Source organism: Mirounga angustirostris, unplaced genomic scaffold (assembly GCF_029215605.1).
Source record: "Mirounga angustirostris isolate CCGP_5_RB_7025 unplaced genomic scaffold, mMirAng1.0.hap1 SCAF_17, whole genome shotgun sequence".
NCBI classification, from domain to species: domain Eukaryota; kingdom Metazoa; phylum Chordata; class Mammalia; order Carnivora; family Phocidae; genus Mirounga; species Mirounga angustirostris.
In genome coordinates, this window is record NW_026991725.1 from 37326216 (window position 1) to 37346744 (window position 20529).

Sequence of the window (20529 nt, forward strand, 5' to 3'; positions counted from 1 at the left end):
GACCATCCCCGGAGAGGCTGCTCTGAGACACATTAACTCCATTATTCTCTCTACACCACCTAGTATTGTATGTTACGTCACCAGATGGTTACTTTGAGTTTGCAGCACGAGCTGCTCAAAATTTTCAGGTTTAAGGAAAAACTACACATTAAGAATTAAGTGTTCCCAGAAGGACTTTTTTTTTTTAAGATTTTATTTATTTATTTGAGAGAGAGCGAATGAGAGACAGAGAGCATGAGAGGGAAGAGGGCAGAGGGGGAAGCAGACCCCCCGCTGAGCAGGGAGCCCAATGTGGGACTCGATCCCAGGACTCCAGGATCATGACCTGAGCCGAAGGCAGTCGCTTAACCAACTGAGCCACCCAGGCGCCCCCCCAGAAGGACTTCTATGCCCCCCTTTAGAAGACATAAAATAGAAACAAATTAGAGGAGGTATCATTTGAAGGCAAACTGCCTGGAACTGTGCTATCCAATACGGTAGCCACTAGCCACATGCAGTTATTTACATTTAATATCCAGTTCCTTAGTCACACCAGCTACGTTTTCAGTGTTCAAAGGCCACACAGGTAGCTAGTGGCAACTGTACTGGACAGCATAGACAGGGGACATTCCCATCGCTACAGAAAATGCCACTGGACCGCATTGGCAAGAGACCAATTTATACAAAGCAGCATAATCTATTATAATGAAAACTCTTAAAGATTCAGATTTCTATAGCTAAAGGAAAAAACAGCTTTGGGGAAAGTATTGAATTTGAGCACCCGGTATCTTCTATAGAGTCGTATATTTTCTATGCGAGGAGTGTGGCATAGTGGGGCAGGCCTATAATCCGAAGGTTTTGAGTTGAGGTCTTGATACTGGAGAAAATTTAAGTTATCACCCTGAGCTCAATTCCTTGTATTCTGCAATACTCCTGTACGCTGAATACATGCAACTTTATTAATGAGTACAGACCCAGTTTAGGCTTGGAATGATAAATTGGGAGTGTATGGTTCTGATCAAGCATTAACCAACCTGCAAAGGGCTATACCACTGACCTCATTCTAAGACTCAGTTGTTTCTAAGATCATCATTTCTGCTCCCTAACCTTTCTCTCAGGACATTAGATCTTAACCGCATATTACTGTGAAGTATGTAGAGGTTAAAAACTAGGCGAAAAGCAGGTTTAATACTCACTTAAATGGATGTGCTATTACCACAGACTTGAACCAAATAATTATTATTTTCACCATGATATGATCAGAGAATTTTTTTGGAAAAGAGCTGCAGTTACAGAGCAAGGTCCGACAGAAGACCAGTTGCCACCCCAGGGAAACTCCCCAAATGCTGGTCCCCAAACTCTTCTCTTATCAATATGCCAGCAGCTGACTGTGCTCTGGGCTGCTGAGCCACTCTAACCACTTATGAGCCTGACCCAAACTTTCCAATGTCCTCGTTTATAATCCACGGCATATCTCTGCAGTGAAAGAAAATGAACATCAAGGAGGCTGTCGGGCCAAAAGGTTGTGAGAACAGAGGATGAGCTGGTTTTGCAGATTTCAAGTAAACTCTGGGAAAGTCCCATGAAATATCCCTGCCTCATAATCAGCTGCTTTCTCAAGGTACCCCAATCAGCTCCTGTAGGAGGCCCTCTCCTTTGGATGGTACGGAATAAGAATGAGCCCTCCTGTTCTTCTTTTTCTAGGCTCTTTGTAGATTCTATCCTTGAAACATACTTCTTTCAACAGTATTGTTAATAATTGCCAAGATTATAGCTTCATGTTCAACCGTATCCACAAAGTCAGATTATAGCCTTCCCCATTAATGCCATAGACCAGGTTATAATTTTAGCAGCCACCATATAATTGATTATGTTCTCCCCAGGCATCTAGTTACAGATTGTTGTTTAGCATCTGTTACTTTTAAGGATGGCTGATTACATCACTGCTCATCATTTCATTTCTTTCCAATCTTCCTGTCATCTAGAGACTGAGCATAGAAGAAACCTTAAGAGTATGGAGACTAGTGTTTTTCAAACTTTTTTTTTTTATAGTAACAGAGCCCTTTTTTTCTATCAGGAAAAAAAAATCATTCAATATATATATGAAATAAAGGACTTGTTTTGGTTAAAGTAGGGGTTTCCTTGGCATACATCTACCCCTCTATGGCCACCTCAGTATATTTTAAAACAGTCTGAAAAATCACCATCTCAGACCAACCCCTTATCTTTTTTTTTTTTTTTAAGATTTTATTTATTTATTTGACAGAGAGAGACACAGCGAGAGAGGGAACACAAGCGGGGGGAGGGGGAGAGGGAGAAGCAGGCTTCCCGCGGAGCAGGGAGCCCGATATGGGGCTCAATCCCAGGACCCTGGGATCATGACCTGAGCCGAAGGCAGACACTTAACGACTGAGCCACCCAGGTGCCCTAAGACCAACCCCTCTTCTTAAAATTGAGGAAAGAGATCCAGAAAACTGAGCTGACTTGGAGATATGATGACAGCGAGAGCTGGCAGAGCTGGTCCATCATACTCCACCGAACATGGGGTGAAAAATAGGTAAGAAGCCCCTGTCCAAATCACATGGGTTTCCTTTATAGCAATGAAGTTACCAGTATAAACATGTTGAGGTTATTTGCATACCAGATAAAAGGCATCTGCTACCAGTATAAGCCCATTCACACTTGCTTATCCAGTGATGGATAAAAGGAATCTTTCTGCAGAAAATATCTAGACTTTTTCAAATATGAGACATCACAAGAGACTATCAGAAGTATAAACTGGGTTTGGGAAGGAAAACAATGGCAGTTGGATCTGGTTTACTACACCTAAGGATCTTGTTCCTAATTCCAATAGCAAGTCGGTAACTGGGCCCCTAATTTCAAATCTAGTCCACTCTTATTTTCTGTACAAGCAGGCTTTATGCCCCCACTGACTATATACCCAAATCAATAATCCAATGCAAAAGTATGGGTGACCCTAGATTTTCACTACCTGACCAAATAACCTCAGGATGCTTTCCAGAATCTTAATCCCTTAATTGACCATCCTCCAGAGCACGATCTTTGTGGGAAGACTGTCAATCACATTCAGAGCCAATGAAAATATGGAATAACAAGAAAAAAATCCAGCATAATCTACCAAGGCAAACCTATTTTATTCACTTGAGCTTTAGTGAGACTATCGGGAAATAACGAAAGTGCAGTGAACCTAGAAAGACTCGAGTAAACCAGCTGAGCTCTCTGTTTCCTCATCAGAAAAATGACAGTGTTGGACTTGGTGATTTATAGGTTTTCACTTCAAATTCCACGATGAGGGGTTTTTCTAATTTGAAGTAAAGTTGCTCCTTTTCATTTGGGGTACCCAATCCTAACTCTCTCCTCCTCCAACTTCTTACAGGAGGAAACGAGGAGAAAAGAAAGGAAGAAAGAAACTGCAGCTTGATCCGGACTCTATTCTGCACTCGTCAAACAAGCACAGCACCCCTGGGTGAAGACCCGGGTCGAGGCCAGGCTCAGTGGAAAAGTAGAGCATCGCGATACAGTCCTACCTCCCGCCTTCGGAGTCAAACGGCTCCGCATCCAAACAGTTTAGAATCCTGCCTGTTAATGCTACAAGCCACTTTAGTCATCTGCCCTTCTACGTTCACAACCGTCCGAGGGCACAAATTCTTCCATCTGTCCCCATCCTTCCCTGCTACAGAGTTAAATCCAATCCTTCTTCCTGACCTTGGGAAGACGGCAGCTCCCCGTCCCTGCCCCTCAAAGACGTCCTAGGGGCTCCCTCTCAAAGATCAGACATTCCTCCCATCCCCCACCCTCCTAAATTTAGGACAGGGAAGCTTTAGGGCCACGGTCTCTCTTCTCGGATCGTTCAGTCTGCATTCCAAGTAGGGAAAGACGAGGGAGGGGGAAAAAAGACGGGGTTGGGGTGGGGAAAACGTGGACCCCGGCGAGTCACTCCTCCAGCACCTCAGGGACCAGGTACTTGCGCATCCCTCTCCCTCCTCCCCCGGGCCGCAAAGCACCCAGATGGAGACCCGCAGGGCCCACGCTTGCTCGGACCCCCGCTTCGCGCGCCCCTTCGGCTCCAGCCCCCGGCGAGGGGCTGGGAAAGAAGGGGTCCCTGTGGTCTCACCTGGGGCGGAGGCGCTCGCTCATGGCAGCCGGTGGAGGGGAGCGACGCGGCGCCGCTCCGCGAGAAGAGGGAACAGAGGGTGTTGCGTTCCGGCGGCCACCACGCCCACCCCCTCGGGCCTTGGCTTTAGCCGCGGCGCGGGTGGACGCTGCCGGCGGTGAGTACCCCTCGGTGGGACCTGTACCACCGCTACTTCCGGCGTCTGCTCCGCGCCCCCCCATGTCGCAGCCGCCGTGGTACCGCCCTCTCGCGGCTGCGCACTGGCGCGACCCCGGCCGCGCCGACCGGTAACCCCGCCCACGGGAAGAGGCGGGCTCGGGGTGGGGAGGAGTGACTGAGAGCTTCTGGGAGAGAGGACCTCACGAGAGGCGGCCTGAGCTTTCGCCTGTTCGTAGCCGAGCGGGGACGGCATAAAATTCAAGCCAGGTTTAAATTAACTTAAATTATGTCATCATAATACGATACAAGTATTTGAGTTAGGCCTCTGTGCGGTACAGTTTTTTTAAAAACACAGCTGAGAAGCATCAGGCAGTGGCGCAGACGGCCTGCAGCGCGTGCCGCCGGGGAGTTGGGAAGAGGCTCGAGGGCTGCGCTGGGGGGCTTGTCGCGGGGGCTTCCGGAACTTCCGCGCCTAGGGAGGTGAGGATGCTGCTCTGGGCTAGTCGCGGCTGGTGGTGCTGTGTCCTCTGGCCCACGCCCTGGGTCGGCGATGGGAGAGTCTTCCCCGGATGAGAGAGAGTCAATTGGATGGCGGGCCAGCCGGGGGGGGCGGGGGTTGCTTCCCGGGGCGGCAGGACGAGCCCCCTTCGGCGTCTGTGCGGTTCCGGCGCCTCCGGCTGGGGCTGCAGGGGAGGAGAGTTCGGAGCCTCAAGCTGCCCCGCGGTCCCCGCCCACTCAGCGGGAAGCAGCTGCTCCGCTTCCGGAAAAAGCGGGGGAGCCGGGAGGAGGGCGGGCCAGGTATCGCGGCTGTGGGGGGGTAGGGGTTGGGGAGTCCGCGGCGGGGTGGGGGGAGGGGAGGCGTTTGGCAGGAGTCCCACGGGCTCTGCGCCCGAAAGGCGGGCGCGGTCTTAACTGTTCGCTTTCCGGAGCGCCGAGGGGGACCTGTCCTGCCGATAACCCAGTTAGCTTGTTCTTGGTTCAGTGCCGCGCCACATCCATTCACTGGGTGTGCTGTCGAGTTACTTTTCTGATTGCGTCTCGCGCAGGCTGACAGTTAAAATCGAGTTTGTTCTGCCGGACTCGGAAACTGCGATCGTGAGGCGTGGAGATCCAAGAGAAACAACCACAAAATTAGCATTCTGGTGGAGAAGCTCCAGTAAGAAAGTAGTCCGTCACCCACGGTAAGACGTTACCACGTGAGGGTACAGGATCTTTCCAGTAGGATTAAGTGTGGTGGAGTAATGTAGAGGCAGACATGTCTAAGAGGTCCCTGGCCCCTTCTAAAGTTATTAGTACTAGGCCCGTGGACTGCCTTCAGTTGTGGGTATTTTTGTAAGTCAGCGGCCCATAACTTTGATTACATTGTCAAGGGGGTACCTCCAAAGTAAGAATAATTAAAGTTCTTTAGCCAGGAACAGCTTTGTTTTGCCTGAGCTTATATAGGATCCTGAATGTAGAGGCAGATATGTCTAAGAGGTCTCTAGCCCCCTCTAAAGTTATTAGTACAAGGCCCGTGGACTGGCTTCAGTTGTATTTTTGTAAGTCAGCGGCCCATAACTTTGATTATATTGTCAAGGGGGTACCTCCAAAGTAAGAATAATTAAAGTTCTTTGGCCAGAAACAGCTTCGTTTTGCCTGAGCTCATATAGGATCCTAAATGGATTGGCCAGGATTCTATGTATTTATTTTGTAAATGGCTTTAGTCTCATTTTTTGACCTATTCAGTAGTCAGAAGACATTCACAGTTAGTCATCTGTGATGATAGCATTTGCATATTTATGTCTAGAAAAGGAATTCATTCAACTATCCTATGTCAGGCTCAGTGCTCAAAGAGGTACAAATGATACATGGTATTATTTTTTCATGTTTTTACATGGTATGAATATCACAAAGATTTCAAACAATGAATTTGCTCATAGTCCATTGTACTTACTCCTTAAGTCAAAAATTGGGGACTCTGTCCCCTACACGTATGTATCATTTGTACATCATAAACACTTTTACATATACACGTATATGTGTATACACATATTACTAATATGGTGTTAGAGCTTCATTTCTCATGCTGAAATGATGGAAGGTCTTGCACCGAAGTGGATCTTCCATATACAACTTTGAAAACCATGACTCTAAGCAACAGCCTTCAGATCCTGGCCTGAGTTTTTACTCTTTACCATTTTTTCCTTAAATGATGTGTTTAAGGGGTTTTAACAATTTCTTTATTCTCCTGTAATAACCAGTTGACTTGCTGTAACCTTAAACAGCAAACATTTTAATCTGACTGGTATACCGAAGTTTTATTTATTTGAAGAGCGAGAGCACGAGCAGGGGGAGGGAGGGGGAGGGCCAGAGGGAGAAGCAGACTCCCCACTGAGCAGGGAGCCCCATTCAGGGCTCAATCCCAGGACCCTGGGATCATGACCTGAGCTGAAGGCAGATGCTTAACGACTAAGCCCCCAGGCGCCCCCTTACTGGTATTTTGTACAACTTTTTCTTCCATTAATTTAACCATTAACTTGTTAGATTTAAGTCTTTTGGCTTTCCTCATCTACTAGTTAGGGATGTTGAAAATCCCTTTGGTTGTTTTTTTGCTAACAGTTGATTCTTGGAAGACTTTAAGAAATGTAAACAGAAGTGAAGCCAGGGATATTTATCCTAAAACCATGTCTTCTTATTTTCTACCTCTGTAAGAAAAAGTCAAAACACAGTTCTTAAAACTTCTTTCAACCTAGGTTCTTCCAAATGAAAGGTACACATGTAAATGAAATGTTAGTAATTACTCTACCAACTATGTGCCCCTCATAATCTCCCATTTACCTTTTTCAGGAATAGGAGAGTGATACTCACCCAGGATGGAAGTGTGTCCTTACTGTAAAAAGCCATTTAAACGATTAAAATCCCACTTACCATACTGTAAGATGATAGGACCAACTGTACCGGCTGATCAGAAAGCTTGTCAGTCCAAGCCAGCTACACGCCCACACGCTAAAAAAATGAAAGGGCCCATCACAGACTTAAATAACACTAAAGAGAGAAAGTTGGAGACGGAGAGTAAGAAGAGAAATACCAACTTGGTAAAAGACAAACCAGAATGGACAACAAAGTCTTTTCCACTATTGGCTTTTGGTTTGGAAAGAGCAAGTAATACAAAGGCAGATAAAGACATCCAGAATCAAGTTCAGTGCTCCATCAAAAAGTTGAAAAATACCGAACCAAAGATTACTTTCCAGGGAGAAACAGAGGCTCAGTTTTATGCGTCAGAGGACACCACTCCTAAAAAAGAACTTGCCAAATATTTGCCTCCATCAGGGGAAAGTAGAAGTAACCTTCCAGAAACTGAAACATCTTTACCTCTTGGCCCAGTAGAACCTTTTTTATCAAATCAAGATAGAAAATATTCTTCAGCTTTACCCAGTGATATTCGGACCACTTCTACTGATTTAAGATTGGACAAAATTGATCACCCAAGACAGAAGCTTCTAGTAAATTTATCAGATAAGCCTATTGGTGATTATCACAGTTCTCCCATGAATCTCAATTATGGGGTTGAAAGAGTACAAACATTGTCAAGCAATGAGAGACAGTCCAAGGCCAGGGACCACCTCTCAGAAGTCTCTTCTGATGTTAGAGACTCTGAGACTCAAGAAAAGAACACGGAGTCACAATTTTTAAATTTTAAAGTTAGCCCAGTAGGAGATATCCCAGTCAGGGAGAACCAAGGAAAAGGACTGAACCTTGGAACAGAGGCACATGGGAGCAGAGGAAATGCAGAGAAAAGCGTATCTGTAAAAGCAATCCAGGAATGGGCTTCTGTGAACGGTGATGCAAAGAACATCAGTAGTGATGATTCAGCCACAGAGAAGAAAGGTCCAGATGAAGGTCCCAGTTTAAATTTGTTCACTCCAAGAGAGACAACCTGCAGTGAGCTGCTTTCTGTGTCACAGTCATATAATCAAAGCCTTGCCTCTCTGGCTGTCAGATTTTTTCAAGAAGAGAAAGCAGAAGCCTGCAGTCCTAACCGAGTCCCTGTTGTGAAGGTGTTAACAGAGAGTGGTGAAGGAGCCTCTCTGCAGTACAAATTTGGCTGTGGGCCCCAAGTGTCACACCCTGGGTGCCAGCAAACCTTACATTCAGTCCTGCCTCACGCCTCTTACAGCCCCTTCAGTCCGATTGGCATTGCTGATAGGAAGACCCTTTCAAGCTCCCTGGGGCTGGAGTGGTTTCCAGAGCTCTATCCTGGTTATCTTGGACTAGGAGTATTGCCAGGGAAGCCCCAATATTGGAATGCAATGGCCCAAAAGCCTCAGCTCACCAGTCCCCAGGGGGAGAGACTCTCAAAAGGTAAACATGCTCATTTTCATGGGCCATCCAGCCCATCCATATAGCTCTGTGACTTTTGAATTAATAAGGCTCAGACTACTCCTATTTTTGCTCATTCAGCTTATTTTTACCTAGGCACTCCAGTATACCAGACTTAAAATTATTCTGAAAACATTAATTCTTGCTCCAGAATTAGTACCAGTGGTGTTGATCATTCTCTCTTCCCCTCCAAGCAGAGTTGAAGGTCGGACTAGGCCAGGTCAGCCGGTGACATTGATCACTTGCGTTTCCGCAGCAGGAGGAGGCATGGCCAGTAGATGTTGGGCAGGTGTTCAAGCTGTCTTAAGAGATCTAGTAAGAAATCGTGGACAGAGACAGACTGTGAGGCTGTCTCCTCAGAAGCCGTCCGGAGGCTCCTTGCCAGTGCCTGGAATGGTTTAAGTGGCCCCACAAGAGCTGGGAAGTTCCTGGCATTTCAGGAAATCCTTTTTCCTGCACGACCTGACCTTCAGTTGTTGGACTACCTCTAGTTACAGTACATAAAGTTTCTTCATTTTCTTCACCAGGAAGCTTTAGATTTTTCTCTTTTTTTCAGGTTTCTAGAAGCACAGTTGGTTTAATGAAGCATTCAGATTTCATGTGTGTATATTATTTACTAGTGCTTTTAGCTTCGACAGGAGACCTGTAGCAACTCTGAATAGCTTTGCCCCTGAAAAAGTTGTAACCTCTCTTCTTAAAAGGGACATATTTTCCTTCTCTGGTATATTTTATAAATTATTACATATTCACTAAATCCCAGGTCTTCTGGTCTGAAAAGCATTTTTTTTTTTTTTTGGTACGGTAATTATTTCTTTCTAAAGATTTCAAAACAGAAGTGTAGTAAGTGAAGAGTGTTGCTAGCTGAAGCTACATCTTCGACTGCTTTAGTGGTTACCGGTTTTCCTACAAACAGACCTAACCTCTAGGCCCTCTTTACAGAGTTGTAGTCTGTCTCAAGTTCAGAGTTGGGTCCCCAAGCCCCTTCTCCATGTTGACAGAATTACTGTTAACATCTGTGTTGCTTTGTTTTCAGAGTGCTTCCATCCGTTTTCTTATTTCAGCCTCACCACACTGAGAAGTGGGCAGCGATTTCTCTGTTTGGCAGGTGATGAAACAGGCAGAGAGGATAAGTGATTGGTTCAAGGTCATGTTGCCAGTAGGTGGTAGAGCAGCAGGTAGAACGCAGTCTCTTCAGACCACATTTCGCGCTTTCCACTAAACCGTATTGCAGAAAGTGCGCCTTAACTAGAAACATAGGTGGTTGTCAGATCTCCACTTCTCTGTGGTTTACAGTGGCCCGTGGCAAATCTCTGGCAAGTGGGACTTCTGTATTTCCTGTACTGTCTTTAATAGTGCTGAGGAATGTCTCTGATATAGGCACTTGTCATTTCAGAGAAGGGGAGGGGACTAACATTGGTCAGGTGATGACTGTACCAGACACAGCTAGGTATGTGGCATTATTACCTCATTCAACCTTGATGACAACTCAGGTGACTGTCACTGAAGTCAATGCCCCACCTTCCTTTATACGTGAGGAATCTGAGCCCCAGACATGTTAAGTGATGTGCCCATGTTAATACAGTTAGTGGTGGTCAAAGAGAGAACCTTAAGCAGGCTCCACGCTGAGTGCGGAGCCTGAGCTGAAATCGATTCGGACGCTTAACCAACTGAGCTACCCAGGCACCCCAGGCTCAGAGCTCTTCTGTTCTCTTTTATTGGTTGCAGTCTGCAGTACTCTGATTAGTTTGGCAGACTGATAGTTCTGAGGACACCACAGAGTTGGGTTTCAGTAAGTTGGGAACGAGAATTAGGCTTATGGAACTCGGCGGCATTAGGAGCCGTCTTGTGAGGTTTAATAAGGATTTTCACAGACTTACTACCCAAAAAAAGCAGTTCTCCCAGCATTAGCAAAAATAGATTTTAGAAGTTCAGGATTTAACTCCCTGGAGACTCAGCAAATACAAGTGTCTTAAGAGTCCTCAGCAATAGAAATTGGCTTTTGTTCAAAGGAAAGCCTTGCACGCGCTTAGCTGGGGATGCTTGGCCGAGCCTTGGCTGAATTCAGGTGCCTAGGCTTTCAGGACTCGAGTTGAAGAGATCTAGGTCTTTGGGTCCCAAATCTGGACAACTGACAGTTTCACATAGGATTAAAGATTCCTGGACCTCATCCCCAGAGACTGGTCCCGAAGTAGGGTCTAACAGTCTTGTTTGCAAACATGTCTTAAGTGTTTGTGCAGAGCAGCCAAGTTTTAGAGTACCACTGGTATTGGGGAGGCCACTGGAGCGAGGAGACGCAGACCCAACATAGGGGATTGGGGGTATTGGCAAATGGGGGAAGGGAGGGAGAGGTTTGAAAAAACAGTTCATTGAACTACAGAAAGCAAAATTTGGCTGGTGGGGATAGCAGAAGGTAAAATGAGGAAACTTGGGGCGCCTGGGTGACTCAGTCAGTTAAGCATCTGCCTTCAGCTCAGGTCATGATCCCGGGGTCCTGGGATCAAGCCCTGCATCGGGCTCCTTGCTCCGCGGGGAGCCTGCCTCTCCTTCTCCCTCTCCCTGCTTGTGCTCTCTCTCTGTCTAATGAATAAATAAAATCTTAAAAAAAAAAAATGAAACCTTACAAGGTCATGGGTTTGGATGTTTTGGTTTTTTTTGTTTTTTTAAGATTTTTTTTTATCTTAGAGCACAAGTGGGAGGGGCAGGGAGAGAGAGAGAGTCTTAAGCAGACTCTGCACTGAGTGCGGAGCCCCATGCAGAACTTAATCCCACAACCCTCAGATCACAACCTGAGCCAAAACCAAGACTCTGACACTTAACTGGCTACGCTACTCTGGCGCCCTGCATCATGGGTTTTTAAAGGCCATTCTCTCATCAAATAGCATTTCCAGAAATAAACTATCCTGGTGAGATGCTTGAGACGGCACATGTGGGGCAGGATCAGGGCAGAACAGGAGTAGCACAAGCCAGGATGAGTCTGCTAGTAGAGGAGGCTGTGAAAGGGGAGGTTTTACATAAAAGAACATGTGACAACAGCCAGAGAGACCTGAGGGGTGAGTCAAGTCACATGTCCAGAGTTCCAGCCAGGCCAGAGAGGTAATAGGAAGTATTAGAGGTACCCAAGGTAGGGACGGGACGGTTCCAGCGTTTCTGTGAGCAGAGCTGTTGTCACTAGGTATGGGATGTAAGGACGTCAACACTGGCAGGTCAAGGACAGGAGATGGCAGTGGGTGTTAGCATTCCTGGGCCCACAGCCAGGCCGAAAGGGATGTAGACCAGAACCCAGGGTCCCTGAGTAGCAGGAAGGATGAACTGGAGAAGCTCTAACAGAACTTCTGTGGGTTCTGAGCTGGCCTCTCCTGGGCTTCAGGCTATTTTACACCCAAGCTTAGGGCCAGAACTGATGATGTTCATAAAAGTTTGAACTCAATGAAGGAGGCTGCTGGCTGGAGAAGGAACAGTTGAGGGGACACCCCGTTCCTGACACGGCAGGGGAAGTGGTTCTATAATTGGGAGTTTTCACGAAAGTGTCTCTTCCCATCTTTTTCCATTTTTTTCCAAGAAGAATGGATCATGTCATGCTTTGTTTAAGAGATTAATCTTCACCTTGGTGAAATAATTATCTTCCGTGTAATTTCTTGGAAGGCAGCGTGGTTTTTCTCATTGTTCCTTAATGTAACGAGTATTTGGGTAGCATTTTTATGTCCATAGCAACTTTTAACTCTTCTGCTAAACCTGTCGTAAATATTTGCTTCATTTATCCTTTATCCCGTTGAACCCAAGACCAGAGAACCAGCAACAGTAGAGATTCCGTGCCTATCATTAAACAAAAACAGGTGCAGGAAAGCTGTAAATAGATAGCATTAAACCCTCCCTTCTGATTCTACATTCGTTATTCACGTGTTAAACATAAATGAGAAACGTTGCCTGGTCAGTAGTAGTGGGGCTCATAGGGCACACATGTCGATTCTAGTACATGTAGTAACAAGGAGCAGTAGGTATTACGATAGTAGAAAGTCCTGCCTTCTGCTAAAATGTTTAGCAAATGGTGGAAAATGTAGACAGGTCATTTCATTAAGCATGTACACCTGGATCAGCTGCACAGTATGTTCATCAGATCAAAAAACATCTCCGGGTCCTGATCCCCAGGGGCTCCTTCAGCCTTTTGAGGAACCTCTTTCTGACTGGGAATCACCGGCTTTGACTTTGGGCACTTAGCTAACCGCAGCCCCACACAGCCCAGATCCCCTTCCTGCAGCCTGGCCCTGGGAACCGCAGGCACGGAGTGGCGGGAAAAAGCCTGAACCTAGATGAACGATCACAGTGCCTTCTGTTTGGAACCGTAGTTCCTTTGTTGGAAAGAAGCTCGACTGCTCTCAGGAGTTTGGAACCCCCGACCAGACTTACAACCTCCAACTTGTCTCTGATGAGGCTCTTGGGAGCTGTCCAGAAAGGTGAGCTGGAGTCACGGACTGTTGGGTTGTGTTGCTGGTTCCAAGCATTTGGAGAAGTTTCTCTTACTTTAGCCATGGCTGTTACAGCAGGGCTAAGGGAAAGAGAGAAAGAGACCAGTGCGTAGGCTTCCTTCTCTTCTCTTTGTCTGTTTTTGCCCTGGAATCTGACATAATCGAGAGCACCAAAGCCGGCAGAACAGCTGCTGCCATTTTGGAACAGAGTTCATTTCTGTCCTGTCCCCCCTGCCACCTACCCTCATCTCTCCCTTGCCCACCTTGATCGTCCCAGAGCCAGGAGAACTCTACACCTCGAGTTAACCAGTCTGTTTTAATCTCCCCACTCAAGATTGCGACTAAACTCTCCAAACAAGAATAACTAAATGTATTAAAATTGTGGTCTTCAGGATTTGAGCCTTTTCATCTGTTTAAAAAATACCTATGTGGTGGTATGTCAGTTCTGTGCATTACAAGCCCATCACCCAGGCTAACTGGGAGAACTTGCATAACTGGCAGGTCGAGGCCCCTAGTTACAGTTCACCATAGCAACCAGACATGTTTCTTTTTAAACAGGCTGGATCAGGTGCAGCACCACGGTGAGGAGTGGAGTTGGGGGCATCACCATGCTCTTTACGGGGTACTTCGTCCTGTGGTGCAGCTGGAGTTTCAGGCATCTGAGTAAGCCTTTTTGATATTTTTAGCCAAAATCCCAGGTCATGTCCCACTACAGGGACCTCCAGGGGACTCTCTGAATTGCTTTCTATAGGACAGTGTTGCATTATTTGACATGCCCTCGTGAATGAGCCACTGCCTTTGGTTTTTTATTACAGATTATGGTTATAATGAACTTTATAAGATTTGACTAGAATTTACATAATTGCTCCTGTGCTCCACGTGAGGTTTTTCCTGATGATCTGGTGGTCTTGTGCTTTCTCCTTTGAAAGTCGTTTGCCTGCCAGATCAGCACCCTTCTTAATCCCTGCCTTAGAACTTTTTAGCATTGAAACCAAACAGCTCTATACCCCAAGAGTGGAGGAAAAACCATACAGCTCTCATTCATGTGTCTGAGGGTCACAGAAATCTTAGTTAACGTGACTTTCACCACATAAAACAAAAACATCCTTCTAGTTGGGAGTTTGAGCTTGCATCAGGTCTTACCAGGAGGAAAAATATCTGAAGTTCATTTCTCTTTTAGTCCAAGATGACTTTTCTCATTTTTATAAAAATGTTTTTATAGTTAAAATGTTTAAAAGACATTGTATAGAGGAGAATATCAAAAAAGCCCAGTATTTTTCCACAATTAAAAAAAAAAAAGCCCGGGGCACCTGGGTGGCTCAGTCATTGGGCGTCTGCCTCGGCTCAGGTCATGATCCCAGGGTCCTGGGATCGAGCCCCGCATCAGGCTCCCTGCTCCGTGGCAAGCCTGCTTCTCCCTCTCCCACTCCCCCCTGCTTGTGTTCCTGCTCTCGCTGTCTCTCTCTGTCAAATAAATAAAATCTTTAAAAAAAAAGAAATCTCAAGAAAAATTAAAAAAAAAAAGCCCAGTCGCTTTCTGAAAACTTTTGGTGTAAAAGTACAGGATAACCATTAATACCAGTGTAATTCACAAATGGTTAATAGGACTTCTAAAATACCAGGACTTGGGGTGGCTCAGTCAGTAGAGCATGTGACTCTTGATCCCAGGGTCGTGAGTTCAAGCCCCATATTGGGTGTGGCGCCTACTTAAATGAAAAAAAAAAAAAAACAACACAGGACTTGACTCTAATTGGATTTTTTGACTGATTCGGTGTCTAGTAAGTGGGAGAACAGGTCAAGTAGCAGAAATGGGACTGTGGTAAATTCCTACACATGGCTGGTGGGGAGCTGGTAGGTGGTGTGTGATCCATCCACCCGTCTGTTCATGAGAAAGAGGAGTTCCTTTCTGATCAGCCTGGCATACATGGAGACTCCTAAAAACCTTGACTGACTTCTTTCCCAGGGACAAGGCCTCCCCTTAAAGGCTTACCTGTCTGAAAGGGCTCAGTTGGTTGATACCTGAGGTTTGTTTTTCACATCTTTGAATTGAAGACAGTGAAGCAGAAATTTCTGATTGCCCCTAAGACTTTATTTCTGAATCTGTAAAACAAAGGGGAAACGGAATGATCTCCACAGGCAAGAGACAGAAACAGTCTTTAGGAGTGGCCTCGTGGATCCTTACACTTCTGTCTGTTTATCCAAAGAGCTGCAGCGCTGGCGTAAGTGATGACCTGGACACCGAGTACGGAAGCTTGGAGCCTCCAGAGAGCGTATGCTGGGGCCACCTGCAGTGCAGATTTAACAATTTAAAATGGTTTGGGGGAGAGGGAGTGAAAAGAATAAAATTACTGCAATCTAAAACAGTTACAGAGGAGGTCCGTTTTTTTAATGTGGACAGGTCCAGTTCTGGGTGGACATTTCTTTGGCTGGCTCTCAAGAGTGACAGTGGTTGAACAGACTTCTGTGTGCTCGTAAAGGCTGCTGGTTTTCAGGGAGGCATGAAGATGACAAAGGTCATCACTAAAATTTTTTAAATAATTATTTCTTAGTTCTCAGTAAATAATAATCTCACTTTTAAATATTTCTCCCTAAAATTATTCTCTAAGCTTTGGCATTTTATTATTCATCCATACAATATACCAGGCTACATGCTTACTGATCCAGAAGAGTATGTGTGAAGTGGCAGAAAATGAGCCTACATCAGGCCCTTTTGGGGTCCCTGACCAGATCTTGGCAGGCGTGAGAAACAAAAGAAAGTAAGATGGATCCAGAGTTGCAGGTGAGCCTATGAAAAGTCCGTAATATAGTTTTAAGTTGGTTAAAATGAAATCACACACTAAACAGAATTTTAAATCACTTTTTATTCATCTTAAGTGAGTATAATAGTGAACAAATGGTTTCTGTTTATCATGTCCTCCTAGAAACTTCCAGAATCCCACCCCATCCCTTCCTAAGAATTTCTGTGAAATACTCTGACATTCTTTTTACTTCGTTAGGACTGTTTTTGGCTGGTGGGTTTTCCGTGTCTCTTCCCCCATCCAAATATTCAGTGTTGTTTTCTAATTTTATGGCTTCTGCTTTGGCCCCTAGACAGTAGCTCGTTAGAAAAGATAGATAGTAACTGGATAGCACAGGCGGATGACTTTTGCTCCAGTCCCTTTTCCAACACAGGGATTGATTATCTATCATAGATCTGTTCATATCTACCTGTTTGCTTTATATACACATACACACACACACACACATATTTTAGCTTTGCTTGTGATATCCTCGCCAAATACATGAGCTCAGTCCCTGTTTTGTCCCAGCTCCTTCAAAACCACAAACAAGCGGGTGTGCTGTTGTAAGGCAAGCATGCATTTATTTGTACATCTCTTCTGTCTTCTCAAAACTTGAATTTTGGCTCTATCTTCTGCTTTATCTACCTTTTCTATCCCAGCCCCCAGTCTCTCTCCTTCTCTAATTATCCCCAGTGGGAGTAATTTAATTCTGCATCAGTTGCTCATGGTTAGGGGAAAGGTATACTAGAATTCTCCATAAGGAAAAATTTACGGCTGAGGAAGAGTACTGCATTTGGCTATTTTAGTCTAATATTACTAAGAACTTCATTGAAATTCCAAAAACTGTAGCTTTCATTTTGAAAGGACTTTGTGCCCATTCTTTGCAAATGCCCTTTAAAAGAGGCACTTAGGGAGGGATTCTCCCTGCACTTCCCCCTTGGTCCTTAGTCTAGGTCAGAAACGCTCAGGCTGCCAAGGTAGAGGACAATGCTGTCTATGATGGCCTCATTGATGGCCTCCTGCCCACTTCCCCAAACCCCTCAAGTCGGGCTCAGCAGGCTACAGTGGCCCTCTGCACAGGTCAGCCCTCTCTCTGTTTTGTAAATAGCCTTCCCAGAGCACAGCCTGCTCCACACTTTGACCACTACTGTAAATAAACGTGTCGCTTGTCACTTGAATGCTAGAACAATGAAAAGGTTTCACTTAATTTATATGTCACAATAAATATTTTACATCCCTGAAAATAAGTTCCTTAACGAGGAGAGTGAACTGCATAATGATCCCACCAGTCCCTAAAAGGAGAGCTGCTTCGTTTTGCCACGCTTAAGACAAAGGTAGGATCCAGCATTCAAAAGAGGATTTTTAATCTGACGTGATCAATACCAAGAATCTTAACTCACAGGTAGCAGGAATGAAGAAAAAGAAGAGTCTTAACTGAGGTCTTTGAATTTGATACTGAGCATGGATTCTTAAATGATCGGGGGACTTCGCAGAAGCCATGGGCAGTGTCTCTGGATTCTGGAGTTCCTTGGTAACGGCCACCGCCAGACAGGGAGAGTTCCTTTCCGCTCACTGCTGCCATCTGGGGTAGGAGTATGCTTAAAGACCTTTCATCAAGTCTTTTAAGGATTTCTTCATAATGTCCCAAATAGTCTTGAGTCGTTGAGGTCAGCTGACAACTGTGGATTCTTTTCCGGGATTCGGGTCCAGACAAACTCGCATGATCAAGGGATACACTTCATAGCTCCCACTTGCAAGAGTAATGTAACTCTGGTTTATGAGGACACATTTATTACTTGTACATGCAAATATCCCTACAAGATAAGTTCATTTGCACAGCCAGTCCCAGTCATGCATGTGATCTGGCGGATGCAAGGCTTCATCCGGCAAGACTAGAGATTCTTTTCCAAACTGGAAATGTAGACAAGTGAACCTGAGCTCCTGAAGCCAGCGCCCTGTAGATATGAGGCAGGAGTAACTGCTCTTCTCTTCACAAAGCCAAGAAAAAGTCAGGAATGCTCGTAACTTGATGGGCCATGTTAAAAACAGCCTCCTTGATTTTGTCTCCCCAAACGATGCTCTGTACCTTCCGCGGTCCTGGCAGAAGCCCCTTGGGTGAGCAGCAATGCTTAGGTTTTGCTTCCAGTTCAGCAGCGTGAATTTGCCAACACGTCTTCCAGCAGTGGGCAGAGAATCCATACAAACAGTCCCCATCCGCCTTCCTGTCCATCCAGCAGCAGAGTTATGTGATAGCCAGGCTCCTCTCCACCTTTGAGGAGACTCGCAAGGAGGGTCTCATTCTGGAAGGCTGAAAATCCTCGCAGGCAGGCCGCAATGCCCTGGCTGCACCCTTGTGGTCTGCAGGGTGGGTTAACCCTGGCATTAGCTCCTGGAATTTAAGCCTGAGTGAGAATATCTGAAATCCTGAGTGTACTGGGGAAAGTACTTTTGTCTAATACACATTAAAGTGTTTACCTATTAAAGATAATCATTTGTTCTATTAGCAAAGGGGTGTTTTACTCCTTATGAGAAACTATCTGCTGCCATTGTTCTTAGTCCTTGTTTGTCCTGATTTACAGATTATCCTAATTACCCTGTTCCCTGTGCTCCTCCACCATGGGATCACCACCACTCTTCAGAACAACAACATTTATATATATATACATATATATATATATATATTTTTTTTAATTCCCCTCTTACTATCTGCCTCTTCCAGCCCCTCACCTTTGAGTTGGGTGGGTGTGGCCCTGGGCAAGTTATCTAACTTACTGGAGCCTTTCTGGTCGGTCTGAACTATAAGGTGGGGACGATCATACGTACTTTGCAGAGATTCGGGGAGATAAGAAGTCCCGCATCAGTAAATTCCAGCAAAGGCTGACATGAAGCAGGAATTAAATTATAACAGCTCTTTTGAAACCTCCGTGGCGTCATCCCGTGTTGAGATTCTAAACTTGAACCAAGCAGAAAGACCGCACCACAATGCACACGGCAGTCCGGCTGCCGTTCGGGTGCCTGCTCCGTCAAAGCCAAGTGCCGTGCCGAGTTCTTTACCTGCGTGCTCTCGTTCTGTCCTTCGGGCCACTCTGTGAGGCGGGTGCTCTGCTCCTTTTTCACCACGAGGAAGTGGAGGCTTGACGTGAGGCGGTTTGCCTCCAAGGCTGCGTGGTGTGGGTCTCAGCAGCCCAGTGCTGCTGCCGTGCTGTGGGCCTGCCCTGGCCCCTTACCCTCCAGCTCCGGGTGGGCCAGCATCTTCCAGGCTGCCCTGGCCCCTTACCCTCCAGCTCCAGGTGGGCCAGCATCTTCCAGGCTGCCCTGGCCCCTTACCCTCCAGCTCGGGTGGGCCAGCATCTTCCAGGCTGCCCTGGCCCCTTACCCTCCAGCTCCGGTGGGCCAGCATTCTTCCAGGCTGCCCTGGCCGCTTACCCTCCAGCTCCAGGTGGGCCAGCATCTTCCAGGCTGCCCTGGCCCCTTACCCTCCAGCTCCAGGTGGGCCAGCATCTTCCAGGCTGCCCTGGCCGCTTACCCTCCAGCTCCAGGTGGGCCAGCATCTTCCAGGCTGCCCTGGCCCCTTACCCTCCAGCTCCAGGTGGGCCAGCATCTTCCAGGCTGCCCTGGCCGCTTACCCTCCAGCTCCAGGTTGGCCAGGCAGCTGGCTCCATCCGCCAAAGAGCGTAGGGAGGCTGGTCCTACCACACACCTTCTGTTTTCCCCATTTCCCCGAAAGGCTTGGCTTAGCCTCCCCGCTCCTCTCCCCGTGGACTAACTCACAGTGGCCTTTGCCTGAGGCATCAGCATAGATAGTACTGCATTAAATGGGCCGCGTCACTCCCTTGCCTCCCCAAGGTCAGCCCTGTTTGTAGCACCTCCCTCCCCGTAGCTCCTCACATGAGGCACGGGCCAGACAGGGAAGCAGCTGCTGTGCTAAGGAGACCTGTTGGGTTTAATCGTTGAGAGCAGACGGTGAGACGGTCCGCACAGAACCGCCGCGTGCAGCCGGGCTTTGGCGGCCGTGCACTAACCGCGCAGAGCGCGACACCTGCACTTGCCACGCACCTGACCTTGGGGTGTACGCACATTCTGCTCCCCCATGTTACGGGTACCGTGTCCTACCACAGTCCATCTGCCTCCAGTCCTGTTGTGTTTTTAGCAGCTCGCTCCCTCACAGGATGAGAGGAAATAAGCCTGCGTGCGGCGGGCTGCTAATCCCGCATCCCCTGCCCCGTGGAGGCCGACACGAGGGCTCACTGGGCCCTGGGACCAGAGGATCCCACCGAAAGGCCATTGGGTGTCTTCACTAGAAGGTCTTCGGTTAGCCCACAGAGCAGGGCTTCCTTTTTTGATAACTCCTACCTGTTGGGCGTCTCACTGCACTGGCTGGCATAATGGCCCACGCTTCGACACTAAAAGGAAGAGATGAGTGGTGTGACTTTCTGTAAATTCAAATCCCAAGAGGAATACCCTAACCTGTCTGGGGAATCCTGAGAGCTAGTTTAGCTGTCATTCTAAGGAGTTTGATGGATGCTCTCTTAAATGAAGCTCCATCTCAGGCCTGAAAGACCTTGAGATTCAAGCCAGGATTTCTGTCCCAGAGAGCAGACCTGCAGATGTTCAGAGGCCCCAAAATCAAACGTATGAGAAAGGCAGCTCTGCA

At 46.8% G+C, this 20529-nt stretch overlaps 2 protein-coding genes across 11 annotated transcripts in view; one reads left to right on the top strand and one right to left on the bottom strand.

The window, feature by feature from the left end:
* VCF1 (VCP nuclear cofactor family member 1) overlaps positions 1–4493 on the bottom strand; it is a 20133-nt gene extending 15640 nt beyond the window's left edge. For both annotated transcript variants that reach the window (XM_064583528.1, XM_045890182.2), the window contains exon 1: positions 4115–4493. In XM_064583528.1, coding sequence (XP_064439598.1) covers positions 4115–4335 — 221 coding nt within the window. In that variant the 5' untranslated portion in view covers positions 4336–4493. The remainder of the gene's footprint in view (positions 1–4114) is intronic.
* Positions 4494–4515: 22 nt separating this feature from the next.
* MTNAP1 (mitochondrial nucleoid associated protein 1) lies at positions 4516–19058 on the top strand. 9 transcript variants are annotated; one of them, XR_010408736.1, is made up of 7 exons: positions 4547–4753; positions 5320–5454; positions 7100–8614; positions 12976–13083; positions 13654–13758; positions 15739–15874; positions 17278–19058. XR_010408736.1 is itself a non-coding variant. In XM_064583517.1 (6 exons), the coding sequence occupies exons 3-6, from the start codon at positions 7126–7128 to the stop codon at positions 15771–15773; spliced, it is 1737 nt and encodes a 578-aa protein (XP_064439587.1). In that variant the 5' UTR covers positions 4516–4540; positions 5320–5454; positions 7100–7125; the 3' UTR covers positions 15774–16192. The 9 variants fall into 9 exon arrangements, 6 of the variants coding, with proteins under 6 accessions (XP_064439587.1, XP_064439585.1, XP_045744498.2 ...); XM_064583517.1 differs by lacking the exons at positions 4547–4753; positions 17278–19058 and adding an exon at positions 4516–4540 and having other exon boundaries at positions 15739–16192; XR_010408737.1 differs by lacking the exons at positions 15739–15874; positions 17278–19058 and adding an exon at positions 15300–15417 and having other exon boundaries at positions 12888–13083.
* The last annotated feature ends 1471 nt before the right edge of the window (positions 19059–20529 follow it).

What these genes read in the sequence shown, in the direction of transcription:
- MTNAP1 (XM_064583517.1), top strand. Translation starts at nt 7,126, where the DNA reads ATGGAAGTGTGTCCTTACTGTAAAAAGCCATTTAAACGATTAAAATCC. An exon ending in CTTGGGAGCTGTCCAGAAAG is followed by an intron (nt 13,084 to 13,653) that starts GTGAGCTGGAGT and finishes CTTTTTAAACAG; the next exon opens with GCTGGATCAGGTGCAGCACC. An exon ending in CTGGAGTTTCAGGCATCTGA is followed by an intron (nt 13,759 to 15,738) that starts GTAAGCCTTTTT and finishes ACAATATACCAG; the next exon opens with GCTACATGCTTACTGATCCA.